The 19,012-nt window shown below is 47.3% G+C and overlaps 1 protein-coding gene across 2 annotated transcripts in view; it reads right to left on the bottom strand.

Moving 5' to 3' along the window:
- Positions 1–19,012, bottom strand: part of CHD7 (chromodomain helicase DNA binding protein 7) — a 191,131-nt gene that overhangs the window by 112,097 nt on the left and 60,022 nt on the right. For both annotated transcript variants that reach the window (XM_047842070.1, XM_047842071.1), the window contains exon 2: positions 11,704–13,540. In XM_047842070.1, coding sequence (XP_047698026.1) covers positions 11,704–13,365 — 1,662 coding nt within the window. In that variant the 5' untranslated portion in view covers positions 13,366–13,540. The remainder of the gene's footprint in view (positions 1–11,703; positions 13,541–19,012) is intronic.

Here is a 19,012-nt window from a genome sequence, read left to right as displayed (position 1 = left end):
TGAGGTGAAAAAGTAGAAATTGGGGGAGGAGTTCCCAGAGTTCAGCTCAACAAACCACATCAGCAATAGCTGTAGCAAAGCAGTTAACTTTCATCGGAGAGTTACCGCCTGCCACGCACAGTGCTTAACACCTGACTGCCGCTGTCTTGCAACCCTCACAATGATCGGGAGCAAATGGTACCTGTGATCCTCGGGAAGCAAGTTCAGGGACACTAACTAAGCAGCCAGTTTTCCGACTGAGCCCAAACTGGAAGACGGAGGTTCCGATGCAGTCCCCGTGCCGGCGAGGCCCACGGCCTCCACACACCTTCACTCCTCACTCGCCAGCAGTGGCCCAGCACCTGGCCACGCCAGCCAGCGGGTGGCCCGCTGGACAGAACAGCAGAGGTGCGACGTGTTTAAAAAATGAGAAGGGAAACACTAAATGAAACAAGGAAACGGGCACCGTTTCCCGTTGACGCACTCTCGGAATCAAATTTATATTTGACATGAAATGTTACTCCAGCCTGGAACACGGCCTGGCCTACCAAGGAGTCTCGCTCAAGTCTCCAGGGAGGGCGACGCGTTAAAAACGATCCTACGACCTGGCTCATTTTTGCTCTACGGCTGTCCAGTCTCTTGGTTTGCTTCTCTCCCTTCACCAAAGATATCCTAAGCTCAGAGGACTTATTTACACGTAAATACTGGTTTTTCACTTTCTTGCAAACACTAAAGCTACGCATGAGCTTCAAGCTCAGCTCTAAGGACGGACCTTTTCCAGAATCAGGCTCTGGAGTATCTCCTGCCTTCAGCCATCCTCTACCGTCGTTTCAAAGTACGAGGAACACGTGACTGAATCAGAAGTCGGGGTACGGAAGACACTGAGGGCTGGCGCTGCTTTCGCATCTGACCGTGGCCCGGGGGACGAGTGTGGCCCGTTGACAGTCCCCGTCGTTGAGGGGGATATGGCTAACGTGCACCGGGAGAGCATCCGGAGGAAGAGCTGATAAAAATGAGATACTACTTCGCTCCCTCTAAATCATCCAACTTTTTCCCTGAAGAACTCGCACTTGGCTCCTTTAATCCGTGGTATGCCTCCGTGCCTTTCAACGGCTCTCCTTTGTGAAAATCTCTTTGCAATATTTGAGCAGCCAGAGACGGAGTCGGCCTGGTAATGGACCAATTTAGAGCAACGTCAGCACATCCTGCTCGGCGACTGCCCCAGTTCCACTCCTGCCTGTGGGTACTGACAGATCATCTGTAGATTTACAGCTGTGCATACAGAGAATGGAGAGGAACATTAAAATGTCAAGACTGAGGGAAACTCCCCATTAGGCCCTACCGTCCATTTCTGTCAACCGCCACAGTGGTATTAGAGTTTAGCCATCTCTTCATGCTGACATTTTGAGGTGGCTGCAACGTTAACAGTGAAAGCAAACGCTTCATGACCGAATAATCCACGATTTTATAGGACTGTTTGTTTAAGTTAAAGAGAATGTTCATGCCGTTAAGAGTCCACAAAGAAGCATGGTCTAAAAATTTAGGATCTCGAGCTTTGTTCAATTAGAACTTTGTATATTCCTGCATTCAGTAAGAACTTGAAATTGATGCGTGGCCCCTTCATTAAAAAGTTCAGAAAAATAACTGCAGAAAAAGCTTTGGAGAAAGGATGCTGTACAAGTCCTCGCCTACTCACTAGCAGAGAAATCCACCTGCGATGCCCCCGGCCCCCTCTGATGAGCAAGCAACAGGGACCTGAGGGTCCACCAAAGGGCTGCGCGTGGGTTTCCTACCCTAGAGGTAGGCAGCAGCTCCCGCCTGCCCATGGAGAGACGGGAAGGGCACAAACTAAGTGGGAACCCCATTCGGGAAACTCGGCAAGGTTTCCAACGTCACTACTTGAGCCGCCTCTGCTTGGGCCCCGAACAAAACAGTTCTCAAGGTTAGCAACCTCTTACTTCAAATTAAAACAGATTTTTTTTTTTTTTTTTTTTTTTTTGCCTTCACAGGGTGTTAAAATCTAAGAGTTCTCCTGAAATTGATGGGAAGAATTACTTAGAATTAAACATAAAGGGCAGTGGAGGAGAAGAGGCCAAATACACTCTAAAGCAGAAGAGAAATGCGCTCTCGGTGAAGGGGAATCAAAATGGCATGTTCCCTCTAAATCATTGGCTGGGTGGGGATTTTAACGCAGTGACTAAAACAGGACGTAAGGAAACGCCTTGCAGCCTCACCGGGCCATCTCTCTCACCGTCCCACCACAGGGAAACAGCGAGCAGGGTACTGAGTGCCTCTGTATCTATGCTGACTTTTGACTTGTTTACGTGGTGCCAGCTTCTGGGCATTTGGACAGCTTCCTTACCTCCTCCACAGGCACCAGCGCCAGTGCCATGCCCCCGTCCCTAGAAGGCTCTCTGATGCTTCTCACACTGAGCCAAACACCCTCACTCGTGGTGACACGCCATCGCCTACTAAACGTCCCGCAAGGCGAAAGCACAAGTTTGCTGCAGACTTCCTTTGCTGATACAAGAGCTGTACTCAGTAAGAAAGGAAGACTGAGGGCCCTCGCTCAGTGGCTACTGAGAGATTACCTATAGACTGACAGCTGGAACTCCAGCAAATGGACAGTAATATTAAGATGTCAAGATGAAGGTAAATTCTCCAAGTTAGGCCTAGGAGTGCTTTTCCCCTGATTGTCCCCCTGACCCGCTTCCCAATTTTCCTTCCCTGGCTACCTATTGCTTCACAGGGCCAGGGATGGCCTTTCTGAAGGACTGTTAAAATGCAGAAGGAAAAAGCAGCAAAGAAGGAAAAGGTGAGGGGGGCGGGGGGTGTGCATAATGGTAAAGACAGGGCTTTCTCCCTTATCCTTGGAGAACCAATTTCATAAATAGGCATCAGTGACAGAGAGGCCAAGAGAGATGGGGGTGGGGGGAGGGGAGGGAATAACTACTGAAAGTATCCAGAAACCACTTGAAACTAAAAATCTTGGAAGAGGGGAGCCGGGGTGGCTCAGTCGGTTAAGCGTCCGACTTTGGCTCAGGTCATGATCTCGCGGTCCGTGAGTTCGAGCCCCGCGTCGGGCTCTGTGCTGACAGCTCAGAGCCTGGAGCCTGTTTCAGATTCTGTGTCTCCCTCTCTCTGACCCTCCCCTGTTCATGCTCTGTCTCTCCCTGTCTCAAAAATAAATAAAACATTAAAAAAAATTAAAAAAAAAACATCTTGGAAGAGATTATAAGAGAAATGGGGAAGAGAAACGCTATGTTTTCCTACAACAAAGTAGAAAGACCTTCAGGCAGCCTTCTCTGAAACCTAAACAAACGAAATTTCGCTTCAATAACCTATCCTTCCGTGAAGTGTTGAGGATACTACACACACACACACACACACACAACACTACACGTGTTGATACCTAAAAAATGCTGCTACTTCTCCAACCTCGCAATGAGGGTGCTAACAACACCTGTGTTCAAGCATACTGTCATACGTTAAACAATTTAAAATGTATTTTTATATTCCATACGTTTTATTACATATGTATTGTTTATTTATATAAAAAAGCGTTTATTTTTATTGAGAGAGTGCCCACATGAGAGGGGGTGGGGCGGAGAGAGGGGCACAGAGGATCTGAAGCTGGCTCCGGTCTGCGCCGAGAGTGGGCCCAACGCGGGGCTCAAACTCAGGAATCACGTGATCATGACCTGAGCCCAAGTCGGACACCTACCCAGCTGAGTGCCCCTAAAATTTACTTATATGTGCATAGATTTATTTATATTCTGACTTGTTTCCAAAAAGAACGTGAAGCAACTGCTATTGAAAGAGGCTTCAATATGGCGGCCGCCAGTCACCCTGGGCTCCTGGTTCGCATTCTGTGGAGATGGAATTGCAGACTGACTGAAATAAGAAATGTGTACAAAACACACACTGGATTTCAAATCCTGTGTAAAACACCGAATGAGTAATTTTACACTGATTATGTATTGGAACAGTATTTTAGATTTTTGGGGGTTAATTAAATGCACTCCTAAAATTCATTTTACCAGTGTTTTTTAATGTGACCATTAGAAAATGTAAAATAACACACGTGGCCTGTATCTGCAACTCCCACTACATTTCAACTGGACAGCACTGGTCCAGAACATAGTTGGCACACGAAGAAATGACAGCCAGAGATGACACCTAAATAACAAACTTCCCTGTCCATCTCGGTGAAGGCCTTTATCTCCCCCTTTCTTCTGCCACATCGCCAATCTCTGCCCTTTTTTCTTTCTTTCTTTTTTTTTTTTTCCTTAATTTTTTTTTTCAACGTTGATTTATTTTTGGGACAGAGAGAGACAGAGCACGAACGGGGGAGGGGCAGAGAGAGAGGGAGACACAGAATCGGAAACAGGCTCCAGGCTCCGAGCCATCAGCCCAGAGCCCGACGCGGGGCTCGAACTCCCGGACCGCGAGATCGCGACCTGGCTGAAGTCGGACGCTTAACCGACTGCGCCACCCAGGCGGCCAATCTCTGCCCTTAATATAGTGCTTAGCACCTAACACTCAATAAATATTTATTTAATGGAGTTGAATGAAAGTAACAAGATACAAGATTAAAATGCAGTACCTAAAAGTGGCTTATTAAAGGTTAAGAAAACTCACTGGTTGCTTAGGACACTTAGCCGATGGTTAACATCCAAGCTGGAAAAGTAAATTAAAAAACTAACTTCTGGGGCACCTGGGTGGCTCAGTCAGTTAAGCGTCCGACTTTAGTTCAGGTCATGATCTCACGATTCGTGAGTTCCATCCCCACATCAGGCTCTCTGCTGACATCTCAGAGCCTGGAGCCTGTTTCAGATTCTGTGTCTCCCTCTGTCTCTGCCCCTCCCCTGCTCACGCTCTCTGTCTCTCTCTTGCAAAAAGGAATAAACATTGTTAAAAATTTAAAAAAAAACAACAACAACTTGTTACCTACAACATTCTTGATACTCAGAGAAAACAATACTCTTTTACAAAATAAAAGGCACCAAGAGACTAGGCTACCATTTAATATGCGGCTCACTTCATGCTTTCAGACAGTGGGGTGAAAGGAGGGACAGGGCAGAATTTTTTCCTTTGCCTTCACTCTAAACTTGGTATTTTCCATTTTAACCCACGGAATCTCTGACCTCTGGGATAAACCAGTTATGCTGAGGGCAGATACGAGGAGGTTCTCATTAAGCTGCAGCATATACAAAGTGCAGTAGAAGAAATACCTTGGAGTCCTCACAGAGAAACAACAGATCCACCAGTAAAGTCAAGGGCAGTCAAGGGCGGAGAGCTCGCTGGAACCAAAGGTACCATGAAGAAATAACCGGCCAGCCACCCCACCGGCACACGGGAGAGCAGCGACCCTCCTGACATCGCTCCGTGAGCCCGTGGGACGCCCTGTTCCCACGAGGTCTAGCTATGGGCGCCTGCTCTCTGAAGGTGGGTACACTCAGACCGGCCCCTGAATGCCACGCCGGTCAAAGCCGGGTTTCCTTTAGATATATTTTGTTTTCCCCATCTCCACTAGACATCCATGGGGGTAGGAAAGTACACGTAAGCATGTCGAGAGTGATGCTCGTAGAGATACATGCACTTTCTATTAAAAAGGTGTTTTTCTCTGCTTCGGAGCACCATTTGCATAAGTAAAGCTCGAGCCGCGTGGCCACGTTTTCCATAAAATCTATTTAGTAGTTGCCAATTACTCTGCTCATGTCTGGAATTCTATATTTACTGGGTGAACTGAGAGAATTTCAGTAGAATAGTTGCTCTACTTGAAAGTTACCAGGAAAAGGTTTTCCCAGAAAGGCTGTTTTTTTAAAATATTTATAAGATGTCATGGAAAGACAGAGAACTGGAAAAGTTACAATCACTGATTCTTCTAGGTGTTTTTCCTTTTTTTTGTTTTTTCTTTTTAAAAAAAAAATCTCCTGGGGGAAAATTAGGACACAGAAATTATTACCCATCACCTCCACCTTGGAGGCACTTAAAAATTTCTTTCTGCTTCTGTTTTTCTTCACCATGACCGTATTTCAGGCCCAAATTAATGCAAAGGGTACAAATGTATTCAAAATATTCTAAGGACACAACATTGCAGATTCTAAATTCCACCAGAAGTTGCCTCCCCCACACCCCCTACAAGAGCAGGATCTGTAAGCGGAGAAACCTGTGTCTTGTGCAGCAGTTTAACTTATTCAGAAACTCCGGGATTTACCTGTAACCTGAAGGACAATCCACTTAACCAGTCTTTTCTAGATAAGCTCTTCAGATAAACAAAACCATGTTTTGAGCTCTCCTTCCAGGTGGCTCTCACCCACAACCACTGTGCACTGATAAACATTCCATTCTCTCTCTCTCTCTCTCTCTCTCTCTCTCTCTCTCTCTCTCTGTGTGTCTCTGTGTCTCTGTCTCTGTCTCTCCCCACTCCTGAAGTGCTGCAGGTGCCCCAAAGGTGCTGTCCCTGCCGGAGACCTCCCAGTGCACCTCACTGACACAGAACCTGCTCTAAGCATCTCACCGTGACCGACAAGGTCCCACAGGGGTGCCACACAGCTTCCTCTCCCACAGCCCAGCCCTACATCCCATGCACTCACGATTTCCTAAGCCTTAAATTCTTCTCCCTCCCCCTTCACCCAGCCTCCTCTCAACCGGGACTGACCCTTCACATCTCAGTGAGGACCTCACTCCCCCCAGGGTACCCTCCCAGACCCCAACCTCACACCCCCAAGACCGGATTGGGAGCTATCCCCAAAGCACACGGCGCTTACGCCGGTGCCGTGCTTTCCATGGCAGACGCTTGCCCGCACTATCTCCCACCACCATCAGGGGCCTCAGAACCTGATAACTGTTCCCTAAAACCAGGGAAACAAAAGCAAACAACTCTGACAATAGTTAACATCGAAATAAGTGCTTCAAGTTATTTTTTAAACTTTGCAACGAGCAATTCTGAACATTTGCCCAATGCTAATAAGACATTTTTGAGTCCCCACCGTGTATCTGATACCATGTTAAACATTAAAAGATATTATTGCTGATCTTGCTATGCCTCTAACCAGGGAGGTAAATCTGTCCTCAGTTGAGACAGATGCAGTCGAGGCCCTGAGGTTAAGTCCCCTGCCCAAGGTCACGGGGCCAGAGATCAGTTGGTGGTACTTCGACTCAAAAGCTGCAGACGCCAAAGTCTACATGCTTCCCTTCGTGCTGGTGGCTCTGAGAGTGGGTCTCCGGGGTCTTGTGAGATGTTATCTGCCCCTCGCTCTCTTTCTCTCTAAACATGAGTAGACTTTTCCAAAGGCTCATAACCTGCATGCAGACTGTATGCAATGGCAGCTGTCAGAATCCAGCATTTGAGAAAAGGTAAGACCATGCCACTAAGTTTTTTTGTTTTGGAAAATGATTATTTTTCATTTAAAAAATATTTTTTGGCTTATTCCTTTTAAAGCTTGCTTGCTTGCTTATTTATTTATTTATTTATTTATTTATTTATTTATTTATTTATTTATTTATTTATTTTTAAGGAATCTCTACATCCAACATGAGGCTCAACATCACGCGTGCTCTTCTGACTAAGCCATCCAGGTTTATTATGTTTAAACGATCAACAAGTAAGTATTTCAAACTGTCCTCAGTTTAAATTTCTAAGACAATAAATATCCTCACATATAACCCACATAAACCAAAGATCTTTGAAGTCCTCAATGATTTTTAAACACGTAAATGGGTCTGAAATGAAAAGGCTCAGGAACCAATATCCTTCTCAGCCACAGAAAAGAAACATAAGCTAGGGTTTCTTCTTCCACTGCAAACTTTATCAAATAATCAGGAGAGTCTGGCGCTTGCACCAAAGAACGTGTCCACACTCTACCATGAACACTACGGTCCAATGAACTCTGGCTTTTCTAACATTTTCCTTTGTTGACTCTTCAGTATCAAGTTAAACTTACCTTCAAAGATACTTAAGTGTGCATATATAATTTAGAAAATATCTGTTCAGAGCCCATGAGACATTTAGAAAGCCTACCTTCTACCGTTAAAAAAGTGAAAAAGTCGGGGCGCCTGGGTGGCTCAGTTACTTAGGTGTCCGACTCTTGATTTCAGCTCAGGTCATGATCTCTCGGTTCAGGTCATGGGATCGAGCCCCACGTTGGGCTCCACACTGACGGCGCGGAGCCTGCCTGGGATTCTCGCTCTCTCCCTCTCTCGCCGTCTCTGCCCCTCCCCAGCATGCGCGCGTGCGTGCGTTCACTCTCCTTTTCTCAAAATAAATAAACATTTTTTTTACAAAGTGAAAAACTCAAAACAAAAAAGCCAACAAGCCCGTCTGAACGTGATAATTCAGCAAATCACATCAATATTTCAACTTGATCTGTCACTTCCCCTGCTGCACAATATGGCTGTGAACCACCGTGCTACATGAAATGCAAGATAATTTTAGTAGTTCTGAGGCAAAACATAATTAGATGGATATATTTGCTGGAGCCGAATGTGAGCCATTCACAGGGAGAGAGAGGTTTTCAGGATTACGTGACGGCATTTTGAAGTACCCACATCATTATCCCCATCACACCTGTCAACAGGGGCTAAGGAGGGGAAATATTTGCACAAATCAAATTTAATGTTTTATAACTAAGACTACACTTAATGATATTTAACCTGTTCCTTAAAAATAAAAGTGATTTTACATTGTATTTACATGCGAAATGCCATAATTATAAAGCGAGGTCTGCATTACCGGAGACGAGGACTAAAGCCTGGAGGAGAACTAACATGAATACGCACCAGCAGCTGGCATTATACTAGGCGCTTGGTATATGTTAATTTCAACACCTTTTGTGACAGGCCCTATCTCTCCTATTTCACTGATGAAGAATCTAAGGTTCAGAGAGGTTAAGCTGTCTCAGGTCACCAAGCTGAAGTTCAAATGCTTTTCCAACCGTAAAGTGTATGCTCTTGGGAACAAGATCTTACACCTCCCTACGGATTATTTTCAGAACCGAGTGCTTCAAAAGCTGAAGAAGATACAAAGTTAAGCAGAAATTAAGAAGGCAAATGCCATGAACAAAATTTTTTAAAATTTTTTTTAACATTTATTTTTGAGAGAGACAGACAGACAGACAGACAGAGTGTAAGCCAAGATGGGGCAGAGAGAGAGGGAGACACAGAATCTGAGCCATCAGCACAGAGCCCGACGTGAGGCTCGAACCCACAACGTGTGAGAACGTGACCTAAGCCGAAGTCCGGCACTTAACCGACTGAGCCACCTAGGTGCTCCTAAATACCACGAACAAAATTTTTTAAAGGCAACTGAACTTAAATAAAAATACCTCCTATGTACGTGTTTACGCCCTGCCCCCATCCAGAGTTGGTCTATAATGGCGTACTCAAGAAGGGGGAGCTGGAGAAAACGGGCACCACACCTCGGGTCCCACAGAGTCTAGCGCATACAAAACCCTCCAGTTTTCAGTGACTTGAACACCACGTATTCCTATCCATCCCCCGAAACGCCTACTGAGGTCTTTCGTGCTCTTAAAACCAGGGAAAGCTCAACAACCCCCACCCGGAGGTCATATTACCATCACGGGGCATCTCCTTCAAACTGTGCTTGTCCTCCAGCAAAGTGAGAAGATGCTGGAACGAGAAGTCAGAATCACCGCCCTGGAAAGGTCTCCTGGCCAATAAGATGCTTTCCAAGGAAGAAGAGAAGAACACCTCCTGGAAACTAAGTCACATTCATTTCTGCCCCAGAAGCCACCCAGGCTGGCTGGCTGGCCTCAGGGCCCACACTTTCAGCCAGTTCTGAAGAGGGGCATCTTTGCCTTGAGGTTGATGTAAGGGGACAACAAATGAGCAGGAATTGATCTTCTCTATTCATCCCATAGCCCTTGTCTTCCCCGAGGCTCTCTGCTCCCAGCCTCTTGTCAGACTGGCTTCGTCACCTCTCCCTTCACTCGGTCTGGGCACCACAGGGTTCAGAAGCCCTTCCCCATGGGCTGCAGGCTGGGCTGTGAGACAGGAAGCAGCTCTCTCCCAGGCAGCTCCCACCGACCTCGGGGCTCCTCTGAGCAGTATTCAAGTGTCTGCTTCCCCGAAACCCGTACGTGTCCTTGTGTCCTAGGTCCCCAGGAGAAGACTTTCCTGATCTCCACTTTCCCACTCCCACCGAGGCTGAGGCTTCTAAGTCTCTGTTCTAAATGCCGGGATACCTCACACGGATGTATTTCCTAACCAAACCTTTTTACTTTCACATTGCTTCAATCCCTTCTGTTTCTGCTGCCCGATCCTTGTTCCGAACTGTCCTTACGTGCCTGAACCACAGGCTCACGGCTAAACTTCTGGTCTCCCAGCCGTCCTGTGTGCTGTCTAATCAATATCACAAGCTCCCCGCTGAAGTCCAAATTCCTTAAAACAGAATACAAGATTTCTACCATCTGGCTTGCCCCACAGCAAGCTCCAGGTCTCGTGCCCCCATTCACTGAGTCCTCCCCAAACCTGAAACGCCGTCTTCGGTTCACCTGCCCTCTCTAGCCAAATGCCAAGCACTCACATCCTCAGGTATTTCCTCTCCCTGGACACTTGTCACATAACTGTGTGTGCTCTTTCACTCTGCTTTTCTTTCCACACATGGGTCATGTTTTCCCACACTGATTAGAAGTTCATTAAAAACAGCTCTAGGGGCGCCTGGGTGGTGCAGTCGGTTAAGCATCTGACGCTTGGTTTCAGCTCAGATCGTGATCTCCCGATTCATGAGTTTGAGCCCTGCATCGGGCTCTGTGTTGTCAGTGTGGAGCCTGCTTGGGATTCTCTCTCTCTGCCCCTTTGTGGCTCGCTCATGCACAAATTCTCTCTCTCTCTCTCAAAATAAATAAACATAAAAAAAAAAAAAAAAAAAGAACAGCTCTAAAATCGCCTTCTGTGCCATCCAAACTCAAGTTGTGATCATAATGATCTGTACATATAGATGTTAATTTATCCCTCCTAGGCCTAGGGCACAAACACCACATTTATAACGGCAAGCCATCTCTGTGAATGCCAGAGCTTGAAACTTAAATGTCTGCTTATAAACTCTGCAGGGTAACAAAAATCCCAGCTCCAAGAGGGAGGACTCCTGTTTCCGTGTCGGGTACCCGAACCTCTTAGAGACCAAACATGTTCTGCGGATTAATGTGGACTGTGATTTTCTACCCTTTGCGATTTAAGTTCACACTAGCATTCAACAGCTGGTAAAATAAATATTACAGAAGAACACATTTTGAAGCTTCCCAAGGGAAAAAAAAAGTTGTAATTTTCTAAGAGAGGTGGGAAGGCGGGCACAAGCACAGAAAACTTTGCTGGAAACCAAGTTTCAGTGTATTTTTAAACCAGAGGGAGAAGAGAGAAAGAACAGGAATCCACCTCTGTGTCCCCACCAGCAGTGACGACCCTTCCGGGCAGGGGCCTGGGGCCAGCCGTCCGTGATGCCCCCACAGCACCCCGCACAACGCCTGGGATGGGAGGAATCGGGGCTTTCTGAGTAAGTGAGTAAATGCAGAAGCCAGTAAGTGAGAGTAATAGGAGGAAGGAAAAAAAAAAAAAAAAGAGATTCTGGGGCAGCTTACGAGATAAAAATTAAGGAAGTCATGATGAAAACGCTTTTGACGACATCCAAAGGAAACAGCTATCCGGCGAGTTCCCCGTGTTACGTTTCACACCGCGAGGCGGACAGGACCCGAGTCCCCTTACCTGAGGCACAGGCACTTTCTGCGGGGTGCTCTGGGGTGACGGGTGGAGCTGTGCCCAAGGCTGGTGGTGCGGGTGTGGGGGTGAAGACTGGTGGTGCAGGCCCGGGTGGGGCTGCATCGGAGGGCAGGTTGGCAACTGCTGGAAAGACGGCTGCTGACCGGGGTGCTGCTGGCCAGGGAGCAGTCGCTCCTGGATCGCTTGGGGATCTGCAAGGCCAACGCCGGGACAGCCGTTTGGTCTCATGTGCCCGGCCAGCTCCCTCGGTGCTGAGGACATGCCCATAAACGGACGAGACTGCTGCATGTTTCTGGGGCCCATATTCCTCTGTCCGATTCCCATGGCACCGGGGGGCTGGTGAGATGGCTGAGGGTGGGGCATATTTGGATAACTGCCAACGTCCATTGGTATCCCAGCGCTTCCGGGCCTGACTTGCGGAGGCGGTGTGCCTGCCGGATTGCTCATTGCTTTCATGGGTGACATGGGAGGTGGAGAGGCGTAAGTTCCCTGAGGCTGTGAAGGATGCATAGTTTGTGTGTTCATTTGGTTAAGTGAGCCGCTGGGGTGGATGGGCTGCTGGTGCATTAGTCCTTGCCCACTGTTCGATGGGAATCCTACAGCATTGGGGTATCTTGGTACGGACTGATTCATTGGAGTATTATTTGTAAGGCCTAAATTCTGATTCATCCCTGTATTGTTAACTAATCCCTGATTTAGGTTACTGTAAGGATATCGAGAATACTGCCCTGAGTTGTTTATAGTAGGTGAGGGGACGGTCTGGCTCCGAGAACTGAAGTTCAGGGTCTGCGGCCTCCCAGCCCCTTGTTGAGGAGGATTAGGGGAGAACCTGGGGCTGTGGGCAACGGATTCTCCATGGAGAGCAGTAGGGGGGTGGTGGTGGAACTGCTGCACCGAATGACGCAAGGAAGGTGCCACGCTGGGGCTCTGCTGGGGCACGTGGGCCAAGTGGCCGGGTCCTGAGGTGGCGATGAAAGGACTTCCCTGACTGAGGCCCTCCTGGCCCTGGGAGAACTGGCTCATCCTCTGCTGCGGCTGGCCGTGCTGCTGCAGGGAGAAGTCCCCGCGTGCCATATAGCTGCCCATCTGCTGCATGTGCTGAGGGTGGCCCTGCGCGGGGGGCCCCGACGGAGCGGGCTGGGGCTGCTGCGGCTGGGGCTGCTGCTGGTAGGGGGCCCGCGCCTGGTCCGGCACCTGAACGGCCCGGGGGCCCCACAGGGAGCCGCTGTCCACGAACGGCGGCCCGTGCCTTTCGTTCTGCATGCCGGGGTAGACTCCCATCTGACCGCCACCGCTGGCGCCGTGGGGGACCTGAGGGACGGGAGGGGCGTGGTACTGCGAGTGAGGGGACGCGAGCCCGTTCCCAGGGGCGCCGCTCATCATTCGGTTTGGCTGATCCAGCAGATGCATCTTTTGCTGTTCGTACTGATTATAGTGATCGAAGTGGGTCAGCTTGGTCTGATTCTGATTCGCGGGGGGGTGGTGCAGGGAGGGCTGCAGGGAGGCAAAGCCTTGGTCTATCGGCATCTGCTGACCCATGGGGTTCACTGGGTTTTCAGGGTAACCACACTCTCCGAGGCCCTCGAGGCCTTCGCTGAAAATATTCCCGTCCTCGCCAAAAAGACTCATCATTCCTGGATCCGCCATCGTCTTCCAACACGCGGCTCCTCCAAACTACAGCTCAGGAGCGTGTCTGTGCTCCCACCTCACTGAGGTGTTTGTCCTCAAAGCCTATAATCCTTAACTAATCTTCTTCGTGTCATTCCGTATTTCTTTAATTCTCTCGGACCCTGCAGTGTCAGGCAAAGTCTGGATATAGGTCCTGGAAGAGAGTGGGAGGTGGGGGGGGTGGGGGGTGGGGGAGGGAGGAAGAAAACAAAGAATTAGGAACAAATGATGAAAACTGCCAGTGTTTTACGCATTTCATTTTGGTCTCCGTCAACAATACTAATCTAGCCCCCTTGCTGAGCCGTATTTTATAAATCTAGTTCACTTTAAGAGAAAGTCATTAGCTTCTACCAGAAGCATTATTATGATCGGTTACTTAGAAAGCAAGCAAAACACTAACCTTAACCTTAAATTAATCCATTCACTCCACTTCCTAGCGCTCCATTCTTGGATGGAACAGAACAAAAGAACACAACATGAAACAGCGGCAGCTGCCACAGCAGGCAAGCAGATGTATGAATATAGCCAAGCAGCCCATCTGCTGAACTAAAGCCCTGGAAATGCTCTGGTTACCGACAGCCCGCCCTTAACCTTATTCCCCTGAGCAGTGTAATCAGATGAGCAGCCGCGGCACCGAGGGCTGTGAAAAGCTCAACTTAGTTAAATTGACTAGAGGATTATACAAATACCAAAATCGGTCATTTCGTACAAATTAGATATTTACGGCCCACAGACAACTATGTAACAGCAACGGAGGCGTCGAGCGAGAAAGTGCCCACGATGATGTTCAAGCGAGGGAGAGTCCTCGACGATGCCGGAAAGCACGCTCGCAAACGGGACGATAAGTTCATAATGCCATTATGTTTCGTGGCAGAAATACACGAGATTCAGAAAGACGCCAGAATACAGGCTTTCGCTCTCCAAGAGGACCGATTTCGCTCGTGGCTCGGGGTCCATCGTATCGCATCCCCGGCACAGAAGTCCAATCACAGGTCATAGTCCACCGGCAGGCGCCGGACCCCGAGGATGGACCCAGAGCCCACTGACCCCTCGGGGAAAACTCCAGCTGGACGCACAGTTTCGAGACGGTGACTATTCTCATCAGAAGAAACCGAGAAACTTTCCCCCAAACTGGCCCGAACTGAAAATTAGTTTAACAGAATAAAGTTCAAAATATCTGTGCAGGTTTCAGCCTTGCCTGGACCTCTTCTGGGAGAGAGCCAGTAGGGGTAACGCACAGCCGTCAGCGTCCTGTGTCTACAGCACCAGTTACACGCTACCTAAGGCTCAAACAGCTCCTAACAGATTCTGTGTCCGATTGAAAGAACCAATTTAAAGAATGCTTCACCAATCAGAGCAGGAAAGTGTTTTTGTTGAATGCTAATTAAATCAACAACCTAATAAAGAACTAATTCACATAGGAAAAATGTCCAAAATCTTAAACATCTTTGGAATTTAACTCATTTTTGCCTCGTTCATAAGCACATTCGGCATTGTGTGATACTGACCAACTTGAAAAAACCAGGATCTTGCTGGAGAATTTCAAAAGTGATGTTCTAAACAGGCTGTCATAAAATCTACTGACCCACTTCTCCATGAGCACGGGCATGAACAATGGGCGACCAGCACTGCTGAGAACTTACCAGGAAGAGAGAGAAAACCCAGTTCCTGCCTGTCCAACTCTAACATATTCCTAACAAGGGGAGAATTTTGCTTACAGAAAATGTAAACAGCATTCCTGTTCACTGTCAGAACTACAGACACAACACCTGAGAAGGTCCCCAGGTCTGTAGTTTTCAGGTGACAGCTGTCAGCTGAAGTCAAAGGTCTCCTCACTCCGCCGCTAACTGCCATGAATTTTCTGATCGACTTTCTCAAAACAGAGGTCAGAAGGGTGAAAATAAGGTGAGCGTGAAAGCCGTTTTATTTACCGACATGCTGCTTTACTACACAACTACTTTCAAATCCAAAATAAAGAGAAGCAGAAATTTCTGGTGCCAAGTGAAGCAAATATTTATAAACTGAATTTACTCCTCAACAGCCTAAGTAGTCAGTCTTCATTTACTCAAGACTCATTCTAGCTTCCAAGGAAATAAATACTAGAATGGACTTGATAAGAGCTTAAACCAGCCGTGCAGACTAACCGCTTACCAAAATAACCTTTCAAATTAGCTTAAGGAAGGTAGTGTCTACTTGTATACACGGATGGCCTTGTTTTATAGGATAACAGCTTCATCCTCCAGGGTCCCCCACGTGTCATGGGAGGCCTCGCTACGTGGCTGCATGGGGGTCCCAGCCAGCTCTGGGGGGCTCGGGGGAAGCATCCCAGGGGAAGCACCCCAGGGGGAGGGAGTGGCCTGGTTGGAGCCCGGTGGCGGCGAGGCAGCTCTGGAGTTGGAGTTGACGCTTACTTTGTATCAATCGGTTTAAGGCTGAGCAGAAAGGGAAAAAGAAGTGGCCTACAGACATGGCCAGGGACAAAACAGAACACTCGCTGAGAGTAAGAAATCCTACCTGACGCGTGGGCTTCCGCTTCCAGTCAGTCCCCCAATCTTTCCGACTAAGAGTCCATTTCACAGCAGCAGGTGAAATGACAGAGTACCAGGCAGTCAGTAAGTGCGCCACCCACCCCCACGGAGACCCCCGGCAGGGGAGCTCTGGGACAGGACTTCAAAAACTGTGGCTTCGGGCTGTCACTAGTGATGGCTCCCGCTTGCCCGGACAGCCACCACCGCCTTCCTGCCCCTTTTCTGACCTCAAGACTTGGCTGGCGACTGTGCTAGGAATCCATCTGGTAGCTGGATTTCATATTTCTGATCTGAGCTAATCTAATTAATTTATTTTGGTCTTTTTTAATTTGATCAAGTCCATTTGCATGCCCACTTTCCCAAGTCACAGCTGCAACATCTAGTTTTGTTTCTATCAAAGATGCTCATTTAAAACTCTTTTTTGGAGGTGGGCTGCCCCCTTCGCTGCACTCAGAGCCTACGTTTTCTATGTCAGGATGGATCAGCTGTTCAGTGAGCCGTCAGATCAGAGCCATCGATGCCATTTTAAATTTTGTAATAGCCACATTTTAAAAGTAACCAAAAAAAGAGTGCAATTACTTTTAATAATAGCTTTTATTTAACCCAATATATGCAAAATACTATTGCTTCGACGTATAATCAACATGAAAAAAAAAAAGAATGAGATCGTTTACGTTGTTTGGTACTGAGTCCTTTGAAACCCAGTACGTATTTCACACGGCATGTCTCAATTTCTACTAGACACATTTCAAGTAAAAACTGTGCACATGGGGGTGATGGCCACCGCACTGGACAGCCTAGTTACAGGTTGTTAGAAAGAAGAAACAGAAATACAAGTTGTCAGTGTTATCAAATAATTCTCCCAATTATCACTTGGATAATAAAGATTCAAGATGTATTTATGTTTGATTTGGCTTTAAATAAAAATCAAGCTAAATCTCAAATCACATTTACTTATTCAAACTACATTTACTGAGGACCTACTTATGATCCAGGGACTGGTCTAGAAATATCTCAGTGAATAAAAACCAACAAAATTCCCTTTGTCCTCACGGAGCTCATCTGCAAGTGATAACCCTTAGAGAAGACGTAAGATTCAGAGCGGAGTTACATTAATGAAAATTTAGGATGCCGTTTTACAAAATAGTTCTTGGGAATTTATGATGAAAAATATTTTAACTATGTGTGATATTGTACAGTAAACAGTGCAGAGACATACAGTGAAGACAGAATAATGTAAGTTCCACTCAGTGCCGCACTGGCAAGTATTTTCTGAGACGAGAATGACAGTGCAGGAAGTAAGTGCTGTGTCTGGGGTTGAGGAGGGGCTCCACGAGACAGCTCAGTGAACGGCGTCACCTACACTGCAGCAGAGATGCTCTGGGAAAGCACGAGAATTCGCAAGCACTTCGGATATCTTCTAATCCAACCCCCCCCCCCTTTTTTTTTAACATTTATTTATTTTTGAGAGATTTTGAGAGAGACAGAGCATGAACAGGGGAGGAGCAGAGAGAGAGGGAGACACAGAATCGGAAACAGGCTCCAGGCTCTGAGCTGTCAGCACAGAGCCCGACGCGGGGCTCGAACTCACAGACTGCGAGATTGTGACCTGAGCCGAAGTCGGACGCTCAACCGACCAAGCCACCCAGGCGCCCCCAAACCCCCTTTCTCTAACAGAATAAAAAACCTTTTTACAGACCGAGAGAAGTAAGCATCTTCTACAAAATATTTTCATGGCAAACAATTCCCAAAGGTGAGAGAGAAGCGTAGAGAAGAAATGGCAGCTTACCAGCAAGAGCAACTTCCTAGAGGCCTAAATTGGGTCTGTCTTGCTCAGCGATAAGTCACTAAACTGTGGAGACCACCAAACAGAAGAAGCCTTTCCTTTCAAACCAATGTTGTTAATTACACTACCTGTAACTTTTAGGAAGCAAGCTCGTAATAGCAGCATACTGAGGCTATTGGGTTAATTGGGGGGCCACACGCAGGATGAAAAGTAGGCCGATCCAAAAAACAAGTAAATGCCACACAGAGAATCATCGATGAAAGCAAAAGGTATACAACAAACCAAGATGAGAGAAGTAAGTTGGGCAAAAATATATATTAATATTTTGAAGCGAATTTCTGACTTGCAAAACTTCCCATAAACAAGGCTTAACTACGTGGCTCTTCCAAAATGGCATTTCTGCAGCCAAGTTTCAGTTTGGTATCACAGTGATCTGGGAAACTGGCAAGGAAGTAAATGAATACAAAACACCTTCACGTGCAAAATATCTTCCATAGCCCAATCACTTTGTATCCAATTGTGCAGGCAGAACCTCATCCAAAGGAAAACTTTTTCATAAATATCTAACACAATACGGGCAAGCGTGGATTCAAGATGACTGCCTTTTGGTTGGTGAAGACTACTTTGAGTTCTATAGCTTGATTCGTAATTGTTCTCTTTAAGTTTCTCTCCTGCACCTCCAAAGAGCCTGAGGCATATAACATGACCCTGTTGATGATTCCTGGGATTGGGTAAAGCATGTATCAGCATTTCCAAGGCAGCGTCTAGCAGCTGGAAAAACCCGTCACCACCCACAGTACAACCTGCAAAGACACCTCTCATCATTGAGGTTACAAACCATTATCAAAAGGAGGAGGATCCATAAGCTGATAGGTGACCACACAAAAGGTGAAGGGCTCAGCACCACTGAATATTCATATTCATAGATCTATCAGACCACGAGGCCTGTGGACATCAATGCCCACTAATGGCCCCGCAGAGCCACTTGGCAAAGAGGAACGTCTACCCAGGCCAATGCTCGCTGTGGCAGAAGGAAATTACCCAACAGACAATGACCCAGGTAAAGAATCAAGAAATGCTTCAAGTCACCAACATCAGTTCACCGCAAGTCAGTTCCAGATTTGCCTCATGGACCAAAGGGTGCCCTTCCTGAACGACCCACCCCTGCCCCGGGGAAGGCCACATTTTCTTCCTCATTAGTATGTTCAGGCAGCAGCAACTCGCTATGAACGTGCTGTCCCCCCCAGCAGCCATGAGCCACAGGTTGCTATGTACATTAAAACTAAACACGATTTAAAACTCAGTACTCAGT

The sequence above is a fragment of the Prionailurus viverrinus genome, chromosome F2 (genome assembly GCF_022837055.1).
Source record: "Prionailurus viverrinus isolate Anna chromosome F2, UM_Priviv_1.0, whole genome shotgun sequence".
Classification (NCBI taxonomy): Eukaryota; Metazoa; Chordata; class Mammalia; order Carnivora; family Felidae; genus Prionailurus; species Prionailurus viverrinus.
Note: the sequence above shows the minus strand (reverse complement) of the source record. Positions and strands in the feature narration are given on the sequence as shown.